We start from the raw sequence: 19,870 nt of genomic DNA on the forward strand, positions 1-19,870 counted from the left end.
GGGTGTGGTGTGAGGGTTGTTACAGTTTCTTTCATGTGGGCGACTGCAGCGGCATGGGAATTGGGGAAATAAACAAGGCTCATTGACTGTGTAGGATTTTCTGTAGAGACAGGAAGATAGTGGAACAGGAGGAGAAGATTGCTGCCCTTCAGGCAGAACTAGATAAAGTGCAACAAATTTGGAAAGGTTGCTGCCCTTCAGGCAGAACTAGATAAAGTGTAACAAATTTGGAAAGGTTAAAGTTGGGTTGGGTTGTTTGGGGGAGAAAGCCAGACAGCGAGGCCATTGGTCTCATCGGATTAGGGAAGGACGGGGAAGGAAGTCAGCTGTACCCTTTCAAAAGAACATCCCAGCATTTGCCTAGAGCGATTTAGGGAAATCACGGAAAACCTAAATCAGGACAGCCGGATGCGGAATTGAACCGGCGTCCTCCCGAATGCGAGTCCAGTGTGTTAGCCACTGTGCCACCTCGCTCGGTGAAAGGTTAAGGGGGGAGAAGGAAAAAGAGAGTTGGGAAGTGACAACAGGTTATAGAAGAAATAGAAGTAGGACGTTTTCAGACAGTGTGGTTGTGAATGTGGAAAATGGGTTTGATCTGTTGTCACAGTTGGAAACTGATGAGCCACAAGTAGATGTAGGAGTACACAAAACACAACAAACTTTTAAAGTGTTTGAAAACTCTGAAGTCAGAAAAAGTTGAGAAGAAGATGAAAGTTTTGTTGCTAGGTAGTTCACATGGTAGAGGTGTTGGCCAACTGTTGCAGGATGAACTAGGGTCAGGTTACAAGGTCATAAGTTTCTTTTAAACCTAGTGCAAGTCTGGGTCAGGTGATAGAGGATGTAGGTTCACTTTGCAAAGACTTCACAAAGGAAGACACGGTGGTAATAGTGGGTGGGGTGGTCAACAGCATAGATAGGAACCCTAATTATTCAATTCAGAGTGACCTGGTAAAGATAGCTTCAGCAACGAGACATACTGGTTGATTGGTTGGTTGGTTGTTTTGGGGAAGGAAACCAGACAGCGTGGTCATCGGTCTCATCGGATTAGGGAAGGATGGGGAAGGAAGTCGGCCGCGCCCTTTCAGAGGAACCACCCCGGCATTTGCCTGGAGTGATTTAGGGGAATCACGGAAAACCTAAATCAGGATGGCCGGATGCGGGATTGAACTGTCGTCCTCCCTAATGAGAGTCCAGTGTCGAATCACTGCGCCACCTCGCTCGGTGACATACTGGTGTTGAGCTGGTGTCTGTTCTGAGGCGCCATGACCGGCTTCATTTAAATTCTTCTGTTCGGAGAGTTAATTTAGAGGTGGAATGGCTGCTTGGATCAGGTATGGGATCTCATATCAGGGTGGTTCCTGTTGACTCTGTCAGTAGGTGGAACTCTACAAGGCATGGCCTTCACCTCAGCAGTAAAGGGAAGGGAAAACTGTCTGGGCTAATAACAAGTAACTTGGGGGGGGGGGGGGGGGCAGGGCAACTGTCACAAGTGGTAAAGTACCAGTGGTTACAAGTGACAGATGAGCAGTTTTTTTTAAGTAGGGAGGGCAGAAACAAAAGACGCTCAGAGACAGACTGAAAATGACATTCACATTGATAAAATAGGCAGCCAGAAAGCAAATTTATATGTACATAATTCATGCAGACAGCCTCTGATTCAAAATAGAGATACTCAAAAATTGACAGGAAAATTAGGTTCATCCAGTTATAATTCAGCCAGTGCACAAAATCAGTTATCCTTATTGCATCAGGATATCCAAGGACTAAGGGGTAAGCTTAATGAGTTGCTTATTTGTGTTGAAGAATTAGAGTTGAGCAAACCAGTTGATATAACTGCCTCTCTGAACATCATGTGACCACTGGTATAGATATGTTAAATGTTACACGATTCAAGTTAGCTTCTTACTTCTGTAGAGAATATTTGGAGAAAGGAGGAATTGCCACATTTGTCAGAAACTGTTTGGATTTAAATAATATTGATATTAATAAATTTTGCTCAGAGCAGCACTTAGAAGCTTGTACAAAAGAAGTCGTATTTCATAATAAGTCCTTTATAATAGTAGGTATATACAGATCACCTTCAGGAAATTTTAATCTCTTCATAAAAAAATCTGAAAGCTTTGTTATCACAAGTCACGGGGGGTGAGGGGTGGGGTGGGGGGTGGGGAGGTGGGGGGGGGGGGGGAGGAAATAGTGGTTTCTGGTGATTTTAATGGGAATTTATTGAAAAGCTCTGTCACTCAACAATTATTGCAGTCAGTAACACTATCATTCAATTTAGTTCCTACTGTGAACTTTGCAACTAGGATATGTAAATGCTCTGAGACTACTATTGATAATATCTTTGTAGACAAATCTAGGAAAAACATTCACATCACAAAACCAATAGTAAATAGGCTATCTGATCATGACAAGCAGCACCTTGTGTTCAATACTGAAATTTGTCAGCATAAAAAACCTATTAAATCTGAATCCAGGAGGGTAATAAATAAGTCAAAAATTGAGAAATTCAGGAAATTGCTCGAAAACATGAACTGGAGAGATGTTTGCAGTACTTCTGACTCAAATGGAAAATACAAAGCATTCATTAATAAAATTACCTCCACTTTTGAAAACTGTTTTCCCCTAAAGATAACTCAAATCACACAGAAGTCAAAAAATAAAATGCGGATCACTCAAGGATTAAAGATATCATGTGGGACAATAAGGACACTGTATCTACTATCTAGGAACAGCTCTGATGTTAGAACTGTAATGCATTACAAAGAATACTGCAAAAATATTGAAGCAAGTAATCCAGAAATCGAAGGCAACAAAATAAAAACTGTATGGGATGTAGTGAAGACAGAGACAGGTGGGGCCGAAAAGGAAGAGGAACAGATAGCCAACATGAAACAAAGGGTGCCGTTGCAAAATATTTATGCAGTAAGCAGTCAGTCTTCATCTGATTGCGAATTAATTACATGTGATGTAATTCCACCTTGGGTCCATTGCTTTTTCTTGTGTATATTAATGACCTGTTACATTGCCTGATGCTAAGTTTGTTTTGTTTGCAGATGATCCAAACTTTGCAATAAGTAGCAAGCCAAGTACAGATTTAGAAATAACTGCTAATCAAATTTTCACTGACATTAATGAATGGTTTAAAGATAATTTACTGTCATTAAACTTTGAGAAGACCCACTATGTGCAGTTCAGAACCTCTAAGAGATTTCCTTCCAGCATGTGTATAACATATTAAGACATGCAGATCGAAGAGGCTGACAAGTGTTAAATTTCTGGAATTACAACTCGATAATAAATTCAGTTGGGAAGGGCATGCCACAGAACTGTTTAAGTGCCTAAACAAGTCTGTATTTGCAGTGAGAATGAGTCAGATGTAGGAGATATAAATATAAAAAAAAAAAAACTTGCATACTTTGCTTACTTTTGTTCTATTATGTCATATGGGATCATATTCTGGAGTAACTCAGCAAGCTGAGCAAATATTTTTAGGGTGAAAAAGTGTATGATATGAATCATTTGTGGTGTAAATTCAAGATCATCATGTAGAAACCTGTTCAAGGAACTTTGTACTCCAACCACTGCTTCTCAGTATATTTCTTCCTTAATGAAATTTGTTGCAAGTAATATATATCTATTTCCAATCAATAGCTCAATACATAGTATCATTACTACGAATAAGAACAATCTACATAAAGTCCTAAAATCATTTACCTTGGTTCAAAAACGGGTCCAATATTCAGGAACACACACTTTCAATAAATTGCCAGGAACCATTAAAAACTTGGTTTCAAAGAAAGCACGGTTTAAATAGTGTTTGAAAGACTTTTTGATAGGCAACCCCTCCTACTCTATAGATGAATATCTTAACAGAGGCTGTTAAGGGGAGACGTTGATGAAATTGACCGAAAATGTCAATTTTCGATTTATTTTTTATTTGTTAGTACAATTCATGGACAATAAGTTCCCAAAGTTTTAATGTTGAAATCACATCCGAACTGCCTGAAAATTAATTAAAAGTGTGACACGGCCCCTCTGCCACACCCACGTTTTGAAGCCGCACTCCAATACCAGCTCAGTGAACAACGATTCTGTGTATTACTTTCAACCAAATGTGTGCGGGATACATCTAGAAGGGTGTGATACAGACTCTTTGGTTTTATGGATCACCTTTGACTCTGTTCTGTATCTTATAAACACTAACAAACTAGCTGCATCGTTTATGACGAAGCAATTCTTTTTTTTGCTTTGTGATACTGACGGAAATTTATACAAGTGTTCGATTCTTTCTTCATTCAGTTATGCCACGATCACAAAGAGTGTATAAAAAACTGGATAAACTGGGTTTGAATAAGTTAGTGAATGGAAGACGTGAGAAATAATGACAAACCAGCAATGAGGCTATGTCCGAAATAAGAACATCTGCAGAAAATGTGAACTCATCTCCAAGCAGCTCCAAGCGAAAAATTGGTTTAAGACCTGGTAAAGGAAAGCAGGCAGACAACATGAAACCAGAAAAGAAGCCTTGAAGGGAAAGACGACCCAGAGTACAAATGTGGTGCCTTCTGAAAAAGTGACATAAGGAAAAAAATTAGGTTGAACTTTAAATTGTGTTTCCTGAAAAGTTTGTTTTTTAAAGTTTATGTACCTTTTCCTCAGATTCTATGAATACTAGAACTATGAAATTTTGTACACATATTTCTGTAAACCTAATAAACTTTGTCTCAAGAGCAAATTTTGAAATTCTGACTGCAAGCTGAGATATGGGGCAAAGTGCTTGGAATTTTGCATGAATTTAAAATTGTACTTCTGGAATTATAATTAAAAAATTATGAAAATTCTCCTATTTGACCTATTCCAAAAACCTCACGAGAGAAGCTTACAACATATATACAGGGTGGTCCATTGATAGTGACCGGGCCAAATATCTCATGAAATAAGCATCAAATGAAAAAACTACGAAGAACGAAACTCGTCTAGCTTGAAGGGGGAAAGCAGATGGCGCTATGGTTGGCCCGCTAGATGGCACTGCCATAGGTCAAACGGATATCAACTGCGTTTTTTTAAAAATAGGAACCTCCATTTTTTATTACATATTCGTTTAGTACGTAAAGAAATATGAATGTTTTAGTTGGACCACTTTTTTCCACTTTGTGATAGATGGCGCTGTAGTAATCACAAACATATGGCTCACAATTTTAGACGAACAGTTGGCAACAGGTAGCTTTTTAAAATTAAAATACAGAATGTAGGTACGTTTGAACATTTTATTTCGGTTGTTCTAATGTGATACATGTATCTTTGTGAAGTTATCATTTCTGAGAAAACATGCTGTTACAGCGTGATTACCTGTAAATACCACATTAATGAAATAAATGCTCAAAATGATGTCCGTCAACCTCAATGCATTTGGCAATGCGTGTAACGACATTCCTCTCAACAGTGAGTAGTTCGCCTTCCATAATGTTCGCACATGCATTAACAATGCGCTGACGCATGTTGTCAGGCGTTGTCGGTGGATCACGATAGCAAATATCCTTAAACTTTCCCCACAGAAAGAAATCTGGGGAGTGAAAAAGCTGAGGAGTGGAAAAGGTGAGGAACAAGGAAGGAGAAAGGGAGCAGGGAAAGAGAAAGAGAGCAGGGAAGGAGAAAGGGCAGAGGGTGGCACACAAAGATAGTGAGGGGATGTGGAAAGGGAAGAGGTGGTAGGCCAAGGGGGCAGAAACTGTTAGATGAAGGGTTTGGGACAATAGGTTACCGTACGTTGAAGCCAGGATGATTTTGGGAGGAGAGAATGTGTTGTAAGGATAACTCCCATTTGCACAATTCCGAAAAGCTGATGGTGGAAGGGAGGAGCCAGATGGCCCAGGTTGTGAAACAACCATTGAAATCAAGCATATTGTGTTCAGCTGCATGTTGTGCCACAGGTTGATCTACTTTGCTCTTGGCTACAGTTTGGTGGTGGATCTTCATCCTGGTGAAAAGCTAGGTAGTAGTCAGACCAATATAAAAAGCTGTGCAACGGTTGCAGCAGAGCTGGTATACAACATGGCTGCTTTCACAAGTGGTCAAGCCTTTGATGGTGTAAGATAAGCCTGTGACAAGACTGGAATAGGCAGTGCTGGGTGGGTGGATTGGTTAGGTTTTGCACCTGGGTCTTCCACAGAAATATAATCCCTGTGGCAAGGGGTTGGGATTGGGAGTTGTATAGGGATAGACTAGGATGTTATGGAGGTTGGGTGGGCAATGGAATGACACTCTAGCAGGGGTGCAAAGAATCTTGGGCACAATGTCCCTCATTTCAGGGCATGGTGATAGATAATCATTTAAGCTCTGACGAAGGACGTGGTTCAGCTGTTCCAGTCCACGGTGTTATTGGTGACTATAGGGTTTTGTAGCTGGCTCTTGGGGTGGTGGAAGGATTGGGGGGGTGTGGGGAAATGGCAAGGGCAATGTGTAATGTGGACCTTCAGCATAATGGGAAAGGGAATTCTTGTCACTGCAGATACACCATCCCTGAATGGAAGGGGCAGCAATTGTCAAAATGTAGGTACTGTTGGTGGTTGGAGGGTTTGATGTGGACAGAAGTGTGGATGGAGCCACCATAAAGCACGAGGTCAACAATCTAGGAAGGTGGCACTCTGGGTTGAGAAGGAGCAGGTGAAGTGGATTGGAAGAAGGTGTCGAGATTGTGAAGGAAAGAAAATAGGGTGCCTATAGGGTGCTTTGGTCCTGAGTGTACATCATGAAGATATCAATGAACCTGAACCAGCCAGAGGTTTGGGAGGCTACAGGAGTTTCCTCTAAATGGCCCTTAAGCATAATGGCATAAGAGAGTTACATGCAGGTGTCCATGGCTGTGCCACGGATCTGTTTGCGTACCTTCCCTTCCAAGGAGATGTACTTATGTGTCAGGATAAAGTTGGTTAGGTGACTGAGGGATGAAATAGTGGGTTTGGTGTGTGGCTTCTGATCAAATAAGACACCTATTTCAAATTTTGAAAACTTTAACTCTCAGCTAAAGAAACATGAAAGACTAAGCTTTTTCCACCAAGATGAGCTACATGCCACACATCTAGGTAAAGGCTGTATTACGTTCATGAAGCCTCCACAGAATAATGCACAATAAGCAAATGTTTCTGGCCGCCTCATTTGCGATTTGCCAGATCTGTCTGCTTGTGATTTTTTTCTGTGGAATACTCAAAAGGAAAAGTGTATGAAAATGAATATGAAATGGTAGACTAACTGTAGGGAAACATATTCCAGAGTAATGAAACAACCAATATTGAAATTCTGTCTAAAGTGAGCATGATTGTTATTTTACAAGTACAAAAATGCATAGAGGTGCCTGGCAAATATTCTCGATATATGTTGCTGTTTTTAAAGTACTTTAATTCTTAAGAACATTTTCTGCTTTTAAAATGAAATACTTATTACTATGACTAAATGTGCACATTATTGATGCAGTGCAGGTTGTTTTTTTTTTTTTTTTTTTTAAAAAATGTGTGAAGGGCTACGCTCTGCTGAAGTCGATAAAACATAACATTCATCTAATTGTCAGTTATTATGCAGATTTCAGATGGAACTGATAAAAGATATAGCAATAATGGTATTGAAATAGCAGGTGATCATCAAGAGGTCTGCAGTTATCATTCTGTTCAGAGGTCAGTGAGACAGAAATTATGTCGGTGTAACTGAGGGCACCGAGAATTAGTTGGAAGTCGCTAAGTACTCTCTTTCTTAAATACTACATCAAAATCATTACACGTATTTACATGCCATCAGTCAAGCTGCCATAATAAAAACTCACAGTTGTTAACTGTATTACTTGTCTTACTGGGTTAAACTGTTAACATAAAAGTAGACATCTCAATGAGTAGACTGTGACAGTATTTTAAATGTTTAATACGCGAAATACCTTCCCATGGTTGACTTGCAAACTGTGGAAAGAGCACTACAATGAGCCGGTACAGAATATCCAAGCAAGTGGATAAAGCGACATCTATGTGTAGAAACATGCACTACATGAACGCTGACAGCTGTGGCATGCACGCTGTGACCCGGAAGTTGCACATGTGAAGGAGAATTTCTGGCCAGCCCTGGTCTAGTGTTTCAGATTCATCACTAATAAATTCAACTAGGAAGATAAACCAATTACATATTATAATAAGTCCAATGGTCATGAAACATAATGTAGAGCACACTATACAACATAGCATGAGCATTTCCACTTGCATGCCCTTCTATACTTCTTTCATGTCTCATTTGAGATTATAGATACCTTATGGCCCTGCATAAACTGGATGGATAAAAAAGTCTACTCACCAAATGGAGGCTGGAGAATACACATACAAAGGTATTTAAATTTGCAAGCTTTCGGAGCCAGTAGCTCCTTTTTCTGGCAGAAGGGTTGAAGTGGAAGGAAGAAGGGCAAAAGAAAAGGACTGGTGAGGTCTAGGAAATGAGAGCTCAGAAAAGTTACACAGAACCTCAGGACAGGGGAGACCTACCAGATGGGATGAGAAGAAAAGATTGATTGTTGGAGACTGTCCATCTTCCGGGAGCACTAACATCAATGATTATTATCAGTTCACAAATATGACCTCAAGTGTATCAAAATCCCTGCTGTTCATATAGTCTCCATCGATAAATTTCTCCTTCTCCTTCTTCTTCTTCTTCTTCTTCTTTGTGACACATTTTATCATACAGACAAATATTACTCTCACTCATTCCACAGAAGTCACTCTCCTGTCTAATACCAAAGTATGCCATGTTTCTCAGTCAACTTTGGCAAAATCGGTTGTATGTTCAAGCTGGCTACTGGGACTATTTGACTGTCCACCGGCCAATTTGTTATCATTGTAATCATATATTAACAACACAATTTTGAGGAGAAAATTTCTTGGCCTGGCAAAGACTTGACACTTTGAGTGCACAGTGCCTCTCTCTCTTTTTTTTAAAAAAGAGGAAGTCTTATTTGAGCATTTGTACCCTCAGTGTCTCTTATGATTGAGCAAGTGTAAATATTACAAACTAGGTCTAGCAAAATAAAAGTAGTGTTTGTTAAATAAAATATTAGTGTGATGCTGCTTTTGTTTGGTGGTAATTTTCAAATCTGAGGTACTCTTGGGACATTTTGTGGTGACACCAGGTCTCCTTACAACATGCTTACATCATCATCATCATCATACAGTGTGTCTCTGGAGTCTGCGCAACACCATATCTTGTGCCTTGGAACATCTCCAGGAGCAGTTCTTTGCCACGGGGCTCTCAACAAAGAATGGAAAATCCAGGATGGAATGTAACAATATCAAAAAGAAAGTTGCTACTCATCTTATAGTGGAAATGCGGAGATGCTGAGTGCAGATAGGCACAACAAAAAAGACTGTTCCAAATAACACTTTCAACCTGTAAGGCCTTCACCAAAAATAGACAACAGATACATACACACACACACACACACACACACACACACACACACACACACACGTGCAAACACAACTCATACCCGCACCACTGCAGTCTGTCTACATTGGAGTCTGGTAGTGTGGCGACAGCTGCCTTCGACTGCAGCCATTTGTGTGTGAGCTGAATTTTGCGTGCATGTGTGCGTGCATGCGTGTGCATGTGCGTGTGCGTTTTTGAGGAAGGCCTTACGGGCCGAAAACTTTATTTGGAACAGTCTTTTTGTTGTGCCTATCTGCAAGAAGCTGTACTTCATCAGCACAAACCCTCACACACTGATATCTATGATGTTTTCTTCCTTCCACTATAAAAGTCATGTTACATGGGTTTCCTTCAAATATGAAAGGTAGAACAATGAACATTGACAGAATTCTTTGTTTTTGATAGTTTATTCCAACAGAAATATGTCAAAAGGTAGTGAAAGTTTACAAGCAATCTGTTCCTTCACTTTTAAGTAGCTAAGAAAGGATCTGCTGATTTCAAAGAAGGTGATAGTTCTCTCAGACACGATCCATATGTAGGACATGCCAATACTGTAATATTTTTATGAAATCATCAAGAAAGTGCACAACATAGTTGAGGAAGATCAGCTGTTATAAGGCTGTACAAAGCAAACACAACAAGCATATCACATGAAAGAGTGTTACACAGTTTACAGAAATAAAGTGTGAAAAAGGCAGAAATCACTTTTAATCAAGTACTCACAAAAACATACCTTGGTTCCAGAAAATGATGTGTATAGTTTGCACAAGACCACTGTGGACCCAGTTGAGCCCCATACTTTACAGCCAAAGCAGTATCACATTCATCTACATTTAATGTTGCACTCTGCAAAATTATAGATTTAGTTAGTGGCAGTAAACGATATACACACACAAATAAATTTCAGTGTTTGTAGCACATTCAATGTAATTGTATTCACAATTCCAGTATTTCCTTAGACCAATGTTTCAGCATTTTTTATTTATATTTATTTATTTTGGACAAAACCTTAGTTTCAAAGATTTAATAATCTAGTTACACATGATCATCTGTGCAAGGTAAGTATTATTTTTCTTACACCACTTGTTAATTTGTACACTGAATTTTCTCACACTCTTTCCCTTTGTGCTGGCAGTCAAATGACTATTTTCTTTGTGAACTTGAAAATTCTGTATTGCATATTCTATGTATTATATTAAGTGAAATTTAAGACAAAATGGATACCAATCCAGCAAATGCACTAATACCATATCCAGGTTAAATGCCTATGACAACTAATTGTTATATTATATTTATTTTCATTGATTTGGTGGTCTACAAAAGCAACTTTTGTGTGTGGTGAGAGACATTGGACAAATCAGCTCTCTCTCTCTCTCTCTCTCTCTCTCTCTCTCTCTCTCTCTCTCTCTGTCTGTGTGTGTGTGTGTGTGTGTGTGTGTGTGTGTGTGTGTGTGTGTGTGTGTGTGTGTGTAGAAGTAATTCCAATGCATAAATTTTTAAAATTACTAATAACACACTTCATACCTATACATATTCTTCAATGTAGTAAAAGCAATGATGCTGAAAATACGAATTTAAAGATTTTCCAAAGGTTGCGACTTCAGTATTTGCTTTTATGTTTGAGAGAAGTTTGCTAAAAAGTTTAATCCTCGTGTGGAGAGTACCATTTTAGCACAGAGATGTGATACATGGTAAAGGAAAAATACCAGAGACCTTAAAGAGTGTTCTAGGTTTGCATTCAATGGCCCTTTTTTTGAAGTTTGAATGTGCTCATAGCTGCTTTAGAGTTTCCCTAAAATATGACTACATATTCAAGGTGGGAACAAAATAGGCATGATATCCGCTAATTACTGTTTTCTCATTACAACAGGATTTAAGTAAGCAAAGAAGACAGCATGTCTTGCTCAATTTTGCATTAAGACATTCTACATGCTTATTCCATTTTTCATTGTCAATACAGTGTATTAAAAAGTACAAAAATATAGGTCAAATTCAACACCACCAATATTCCGCCCAAATGTAGGTTTTAACATGATAACTCTCCATGCTCTCCTGCCTTCTGCCATCTTCTTCAGGTTCACGTAATTTCCACTTCCCTTTATACCATCTATCATCTTGCAGCTCCTCTTTTCTCTTCATCTCTTCCCACAAATTAGACATTCCACAGTGTCTGTCAGCAAGCACTCCCATCTCAATGAATGTTCCACCCAGTTTGTCTTCCTCTCTCTTATAACCTGCAGCAGTCTTCTCCTCACACCAACATTTCCAACATTCTTTCATTATTCATGCTTTCCATTCACCTTATCCTCTCCATTCTTCTCTACATCCATGTCTCAAATGCTTCTAGCTTTTTTGTACCTTCAACTAAGTGTCCATGTTTCTGCCCCACAGAGTGCCACACTCCAGACAAAACAATTGCCAAGTCTTTTCTTCAGACCTTTATCTAGTTTGCTACATTTCACCTCCTGATGGCATCTCAAGTCTTCACAGTGATTGTACTCCCAGGTATTTAAAGGCTCTTACTTGGCTAGTAATAACATTTCCTATCTTAATATTTGTCAGTCTCCTCTCTTTGTCTTTTTTGCTATTTTGATTCTCATTCCGTATTCCACAGAAGCTTGATTCAAATCTTTTAGCATTTTATTTACAATTTGTTAGCTCTCTGCCACATACACCATGTCACTAGCAAATGTTGTACGTTCAATTCTCTTTCCACCAATACACACTTCCCTTTTTCCATTGAAGCCTTTTGCAATAATCTCTCCCAGGTATAAGTTGGGCAATAAAGGGAAGAGGCAATAACCTTGTCTAAAGCCACTTCTAATGCTGCTTCTTTCCAACATTTCATTTCCAATCCTTACTCTCACTTTCTGTTGTAATTATAGATTCTGTACCAGTCATCCCTCCTTCCAAACTACTCCTTTCCTCTCCAGAATATCCATCAGCTTGTTCCATTCTACTCTGTGAAAATCTTTTTTCCAAATCAATAAAAATAACATAAATTTCTCTACCTCTTTCAATATACTTTTACTTGGTGATTCTTAAGAGGCCAATAGTATCTCTCGTTCCTTTTCCTCTTCTAAATCCAAACTGTTCCTCCCCAATCCATCTTTTCAACTTGCCACACAGCCTTCTATCCAGTACTCAGCAATACTTTAGCTGCATGAGAAATCAGGCTGGTAGTCCCATGCTCTTCACATTTTGTGGTATTTCTATTTTTCTCCATTTGTATCACTACTATTGTAAGAAAGTTATCAGGCCATTCCGCTTTGTCTTATATCTTACTACAGAAGTAAACTATATCCTTTCTTCCCATTTAATAAAGTTTTCAACACTTCTGCTGGCAAGTTATTGGTTCCATGTGCCTTCTGATTCTTCTTCTCCTTCAGCGCCTTTTCTATTTCTGCTTCCAAGATGCTGTGGCCCTTCCCATCTTCAGGCACATATTCCTCCTCTTCAACCTTATTTTACTTGGCATTTCATCCACCTTATACAGACATTCCATATATTCTAGACATCTACTAAAAACCTCCTGTGGTTCTTCAGCTAATGTAACGTCCACTCCTTCTATTTCCATTTTAATCTTCCTTTTATTTTCTCTGCTTCCTCACATTCCTCTTTCGTCCATCTTTCTCATGCTTCTTCAGTTTTTCTTCTTAATATATTATTCAGTTTCTAATGCCTGTTTTTGCCTTCTTCATTTCCCACACTTTTCTACTTTGCCTATTATTCCAAGTTTTTCAACATGTTTTCCATTGTCCATTCCTTCCCAATGTTTTTGTACATCTTAATTCCTAGTACTTCTTGGGCAGAGACCCTGAGTCCTTCCCTCATTTTTATCCATTTGTCATTTAGGCATTCATTTTTCCATAATCCTATATTCCAACTCTGAGGCATTGCCTATCTCCTTGAGTATCTCCAAGTTTAATACTGCTTTTGCTTTACCTCTCCACACTTTCTTTAACTTCACTTGTATTGCAAGAATGTGGTCTAAATTTATGTCTGATTTCCCACTCCTAATCAAAATTTTCCTACTACATTTTCATCTCTTCCTTTGCCCACCGTTGCATTAGTGCCCCATAATTACAGTGCAGGCATTTCTATTTTATTGCTTGACAGTTTCTTGAATCTTCTCATAATATTCTTCCACCTCCTCAACTGCTGGCTGGCTCGCATGTATTCTTGTATTAACACCACATCTTTTGAAGTACCCTGCAGTCATATCATCATCAATCTGCCATCAACATATATTTCACCTTCACTTATTTTTCAGTTTCTTTCTTATCAGTATTTCTATTCCATTTTCATCATTCTTGATTCCCCTGAATAGAAAAGCTTATACTCTCCACTTTCTACCTGCTAGTTCTCTACCCATCTCACTTCGCACATTCCAATCTGTTCCTTTTCATCTCTTGCTTTGCACTTTCTAGTTTTCCTGCTTGCAGTAGTGTGTGGACATTCCATGTTCCAATCCTTATATTTCCTTCCTTCATTCTCTCTTTCTTCCTTTCATATATGTTTTCTATAAATGCATTCCCCTCCAGAGACACAAGTGAGGAGAAGTTTTAACTCCGGAATCTTTCATATGGAGAGCCATCCCATGTATTGTTTGTGAAATTAATGTGGTATACCCCGTTACTTTCCATGAAGGCAGCATATTGCCTGCCCTAAAATCAGGCTTTCACTGTAAGTTAGATGCTGTCTGCAGCTGCCCCAAGGGGGTATAGTCACTACTTGTACTCACTACGCACCCAGAGAGAAAAGGTGCCTCTTCCACCAGATTCACTGCTCTGAAAGAAACTTTCTCCACTATCGCCACAGTTAATGTCTTCAACCTTCCCTGGCAAGAGGCTCTTGTATGATGCAATCAACCAGAGCCAGTTGAACAAAGATTTTTAAATAGGTGTTACTCCTCCAACTCCTCCTTTCGCATTACTTGCGAAATGGGGATTTGAGCTTGCCACCAGCTTAGCAGTCACATGGAGTTTTCCCAATGTAGGGAGACTGCATTCCAATATTTATTAAACTCACACAACACAAACAGGTTGGGAAGTGCTTGTCTTCAGAAAGCACAACTCCCAGTCCAGCCAATAGAAAACATACACATAAATACAACAATACTCTTTATGATACTGCAGCACCTATGTTATTCCAAATATGATGCAAAGTTCCTTTGGACATGCGTGCAACCATATCGTATTTATCTGCCAACACTGGGCAAGCGACTTTCAACTAAAATGTCTCACATGTATGGGAATATACATAATGGAGGCACGAGTACAGGCTGTTGACACATGGTTGATGAGATGTGGAAGATTGGGTCTGCTCATGACTCATGCACAGGTAGACAAATGGTAAGGCAACCGCTTGCGATATGCGGGAAATCAGGGTTTGAGTCATGGTCTGGTACAAATTTTCATTGTCATTATTCCATTCTAGTGCTGATGGTTGTCCCCTATATATATTTGAAAAGACAATTAACGCATACCCTTTACCTTCCTGAAAAGGTTCCTTCTTCAAGATACAAGAGAGAAATTAGTTGGCAACAGCCAGGAGCAACGAAGTTATTCAGAAACTGTAAACCGTAGCTCATGAGGTATAACGAAGACAGAAAACACAGCAAGTTCATCAGCCACTCCATGAGGAGGGGGGAGGGGGAAGGGGAAGACACAATACATTAACATATGGATTTATCAAGGAAAGAGGGAATTAATAAAATAACAAAAGGAAAATATCCAGGAATTAGGAAGGACATTACATTTTGATAGGAAATTAGATTATGAAACGTCATTACCAGCAGAATTTTAAACCTAGAAAAGTTACAGGGGATTTAACAATGGAAAATACAAGATGGAATGTAACAATATTGTGAAAAGGACAGTTGCTACTCACCAGACAGCAGGCAAGCTGAGTCTCAAATAGGCGCAACAAAAAGACTGTCAGAAATTGAGCTTTCAGCCAACAATGCCTATGTTGAAAATAAACCACACACACACACACACACACACACACACACACACACACAGGGATGAGGTACAGAGGGTGTAGGGCAGCTAGGTGCAGTCTGGCAGTTACATGGAGGGTGGGGGGAGGGGAGGAGGAGTGGAAAAGGAGAGAAATAAAAAGACTGATTGAGTTGGTAGAATAGAGGGCTGTGTAGTGTGGAATGGGAACAGGGAAGGGGCTAGATGGGCATGGTCCTATCTCATCAAAGGACTAACTGACAGATTCCAGATAAGGGAAGGATGAAGTGGAATTAAAGTGTAGATGCAAAAGAAAAGCAGCTGCAGAGAAGAAGAGGAGAAGACAATTGAAATAAAAGACAACAAGACAATTACAAGTATATTAGAAATGGAAATTGAGAATCAATGAAACAAAGTGGAGAAGGAAAAAGAAAGGAGGAGGAGGAGGATGACATAATGGAGTAGAAAAAATATGGACAACTACAGGAGTACTGAATAAGATGAAGTCAGCAAAAACATTAGATGCTACAGAAAACATTCCCTCATATTAGATACTGCTTAAGTGGGGCATTCACCAACATCATGGTTCTAAAGACATACTCTGATACAGAGTACTGTGTGCTACAAATACAGGCTTTATCCAAGTCCACTCAACTTTATCACAGTCGACAGGAAAATTGAGAGTTTAACATCTCACTGATGTCAGTTTATTAACAAACAAAAAGCTCTGACTGGATAAAGATGGTGATGGAAAATTGGTTGTGGTCATGCCTAAGGCATCTCACCATTCACTGAAGCGATTTAAGATGTCACAGTGAGCCCAAACTAAGGTGGCCAGCCAGAGATTTGAATCTTGCTCCTACTGAGTATGACTTCAGTACCTTCGTAGATCTGCTTCACATAGTATCACTGACAAAATGCATCTTACTAGTGACGGAGTTGGAGTAGACACGGGTGTGATAGAGCACAGGGCTACTTCCACAGCAGGAATGGTCGGAAGGATATGAATGGGTGAAATGGATCTACAACTGAATGTTATTATGGGCGGAGAAGAGAGTGTATTGGGTAGTGTACCTTCATTTTCTTCCAACAAATTACTTAAAATAAAATTAAAAACTGTCCCTGTAGAGAAGATGGCAGGCAAGCCAGTATTCTATTACAATATATTCTTTTGTTATTTACGAGATGAGTTAGTAGTTGTGGGTTTTTCAAGAATAGTATTGTATAACTGTGCCTGTCAATCAAGCACATTAGTTAATCGCAACAAAGGAAGACAATGAAGAATCTTGACTGAGTTTTTCATTGGGAAGTCTGAAGATGTGTTCACAGTGAATACCACAGCCAAAGGGGAGGAAAACATCATGTGAAAAGATTGTAGACTGTAAAAATGTACATAAACCACACCGCTGATTTTTACGTATCCCCTGTTGTTAATAATGGCACAATTATTGACTAGTATAAATGAATTAAGGTGAGGATGAAATAGGTGATAACTTTTTTTGATGTGGGTGATGGTTGAACAAACAGATATCAGCAGTCAACAGGCCACTTTGGTGTGCAGAAAGGTGTCATCAACAATGACTACCAAGGAGGCATTTGTGTGGGAGCAGCACAGACATCAGCCAGTACGTGAAATAGTGTGTTTGCAATAAAAGTTTCCAGGTACTTAATAATTAAGTGTGACTAAGAAACAAGCAATTATAGAGTGGTTAGGATGGTTAATTTCTTATATCTTTGGAAGATGGTACAAGATGAGAATATGCAGTAAAACACGAGAATATGCAGACTATTGATTTGGGTAAAAGGTCTTGGATGAAATATTCCGAATGTAGTGGTTTTTAAAGTGGAACATGCACTACAGAACTTGGTGTGGAGGAGTTAGTGTCCAAAGTTATTTTGTCAAAAATATACTCTAAGACACAATATTGGTAGTTATCCTCAGTAGTTGTCATAGTAGTCATATTTATCAGCATTATAGCATATGATTGTGAAGCCATACAAACAGCTTCATTTTGTGTTTTCTATAGTTGATTCAATTTCGTGACTGAATGAATAGAACTGCTAGTCCAGTGTACCTATGGGATAACTTAAAAGCTAACACTGTGGTAAGAGACATAATACTGGTTTAAATGGCTCAGCTATTTAGGAAGTAAAAAAGTAAGGAAATTCTTATGGAAACACAAACAGAAATAACAGAATTTTTATTACATCACTCTTTAAACTGGACGTACATAGCTTTTTCTGCAGTGGGTCTTCCCTCAAAGGAGGACAAGAAGGTTTGGCGCTTTCTGGAGCACCTTAAGAAGGTAGTGTTCAGGGCTGGAAAGAAAGCCAACGTGCATGGGTATGTCTACTTGGGGAAGCAATTGCACGTTGTGGCTCAGGTCGGCACAAATGATGCCTGTCACTTGGGTTCTGAGGCCAGCCTCAGTTCATACAGGCAGCTTGTGGAGGTGGTGAAGGCTGCTGGCCTCATGTGCAGGATGCAAGCAGAGCTTGGAATCTGCAGCATTGTTCTCAATGTCAATCGCAGTCCTTTCCTTTGGAGCCATGTGGAGCGTCTCAACCAATGGCTTCTCCAACTCAACAACAGTCTCGGCTGCAGATTTCTGGACCTACGTTATCGAGTGGGTAATTGTAGGTCTTCCCTTCATAGGTCAACGGTACGCTACACAAAGGGAGCAACTAATTGGGTAGCAGAGTACTTGTGGAGTGCACATGGGGGTTTTGAGGCAATTGAGGTTCTCTGATGAACACTCACCAGACGTACTGCAGATAGCAAAGTCAGCCCGTGTTCAGAGAAAAGACACTTTGACTGACAAAATTTTACCAGTAAATTGTCGAAGTATTCATAACACAGTTCCCGAATTTACTGCCCTCCAGGAAACTTCTCGTGATCAGACTATTCTCTGGATCGAGAGCTGGTTGAAATCCAAAGCTCTGAGATATTGAGTGATTCATGAAACATATGTTAAAAGGCAGATAAGGTGTCATAGGAGTGTGTGAATTCGTTGTGAAGACAAAAATGTTCTCTCTCTTGAAGTTGAATTTGAGTGTGACAGTTAAGTTATATGGAGGTGTACAACACGTCTAGGTGAAATCAAGTTAACTGTTGGATCTATTTACCAGCCACCCAATTCCATTGTGACGATTTTAGAGTCATTGACAGAAAGATCACAGTCAGTAGTGCAGAAATACCAAGAACACACAATATTAGTTGCAGGTGACTTTAACCTACTGAGTATGGACTGGGGAGTCTATGGAAAACACGTCTTCTGAAAATTGCCTTGAGCTACTAGTTCAACAAACAGCCCACACACACTGGAAATATCTTAGACCTTGTAGACAGAAACAGGCCGGACCTAATGAATGGTGTCAGTTCAAGATGGGACTAGTGACCATGATGTTAGCATAGTGACTTTGGCTATTAAAGTTAATAAATCAACTAAGAAGGTTAGAAGAATATTTCTGCTACAATGAGCAGATAGGCAGTTGCTAACATCTGACTTAGATAATGAATTAACATCATTTAGTTCCAGTATACGGGACATGGAGGAATTATGGGCAAACTTTAAACAACGGGACCTTTGCCTTTTGTGGGCAAGTGCTGTACCATCTGAGCTACCCAAGTATGCCTCACAACCTGTCCTCACAGCTTCAATTCTGCCAGTACCTCGTCTCCTACATTTCAAACTTCACAGAAGCTCTTCTGTGAACCTTGCAGAACTAGCACTCCTGGAAGAATGGGTACCGTGGAGACATGGCTCAGCCACAGCCTGTGAGATGTTTCCAGAATGAGATTTTCACTCTGCAGCAGAGTGTGTGCTGATATGAAACTTCTTGGCAGATTAAAACTGTGTGCCGGACTGAGACACTCGAGGCTCAGTCCGGCACACAGTTTTAATCTGCCAGGAAGTTTCATATTGGCGCACACTCCACTGCAGAGTGAAAATCTCATTCTGGAAACTTTAAACAGATTGTAAACCTTACTCAAAGTTTGTGGTGAGTAAGTGGATTACAGACGGAAAAGACCCACCATAGTTTAACAACAAAATTTGAAAAATGGAGAGGAAGCAAAGGCTGTTACACTCCTGGTTCAAAAGAGAACACACAAATGACAACAGGCAAAATTTAACAGAAATTGATGCATCTCTAAAAAGACTGATGTGCGAAGCTTGTAACTACCACCATCATACCTTGGCAATAGGTCTTTATGAGAACCTGAGAAAATTCCAGCCATACATAATATCACTAAGTGGGTCTAAGGTTTCCATCCAGTCACTTTTTGATCAGTCTGATGTGGAAGTAGACGACACCAAAAGGAAAGCTGAAATTTAAATTTCAGGATTTAAGTAATCTTTCACACAGGAGAATAGTACAAACATACCATTGTTTGATCATCAAATAGACTCCTGTATGGAGGACACAGTAATAAGCATCCCAGGTGTAGAGAA

At 39.5% G+C, this 19,870-nt stretch overlaps 1 protein-coding gene across 1 annotated transcript in view; it reads right to left on the bottom strand.

Annotated features, from left to right (window-relative positions):
- The window catches only part of LOC124615400 (protocadherin-like wing polarity protein stan), a 357,491-nt gene that overhangs the window by 190,837 nt on the left and 146,784 nt on the right, over positions 1-19,870 (bottom strand). The window contains exon 17 of the mRNA XM_047143245.1: positions 10,187-10,299. Coding sequence (XP_046999201.1) covers positions 10,187-10,299 — 113 coding nt within the window. The remainder of the gene's footprint in view (positions 1-10,186; positions 10,300-19,870) is intronic.

This window comes from Schistocerca americana, chromosome 1, assembly GCF_021461395.2.
Source record: "Schistocerca americana isolate TAMUIC-IGC-003095 chromosome 1, iqSchAmer2.1, whole genome shotgun sequence".
NCBI lineage: Eukaryota > Metazoa > Arthropoda > Insecta > Orthoptera > Acrididae > Schistocerca > Schistocerca americana.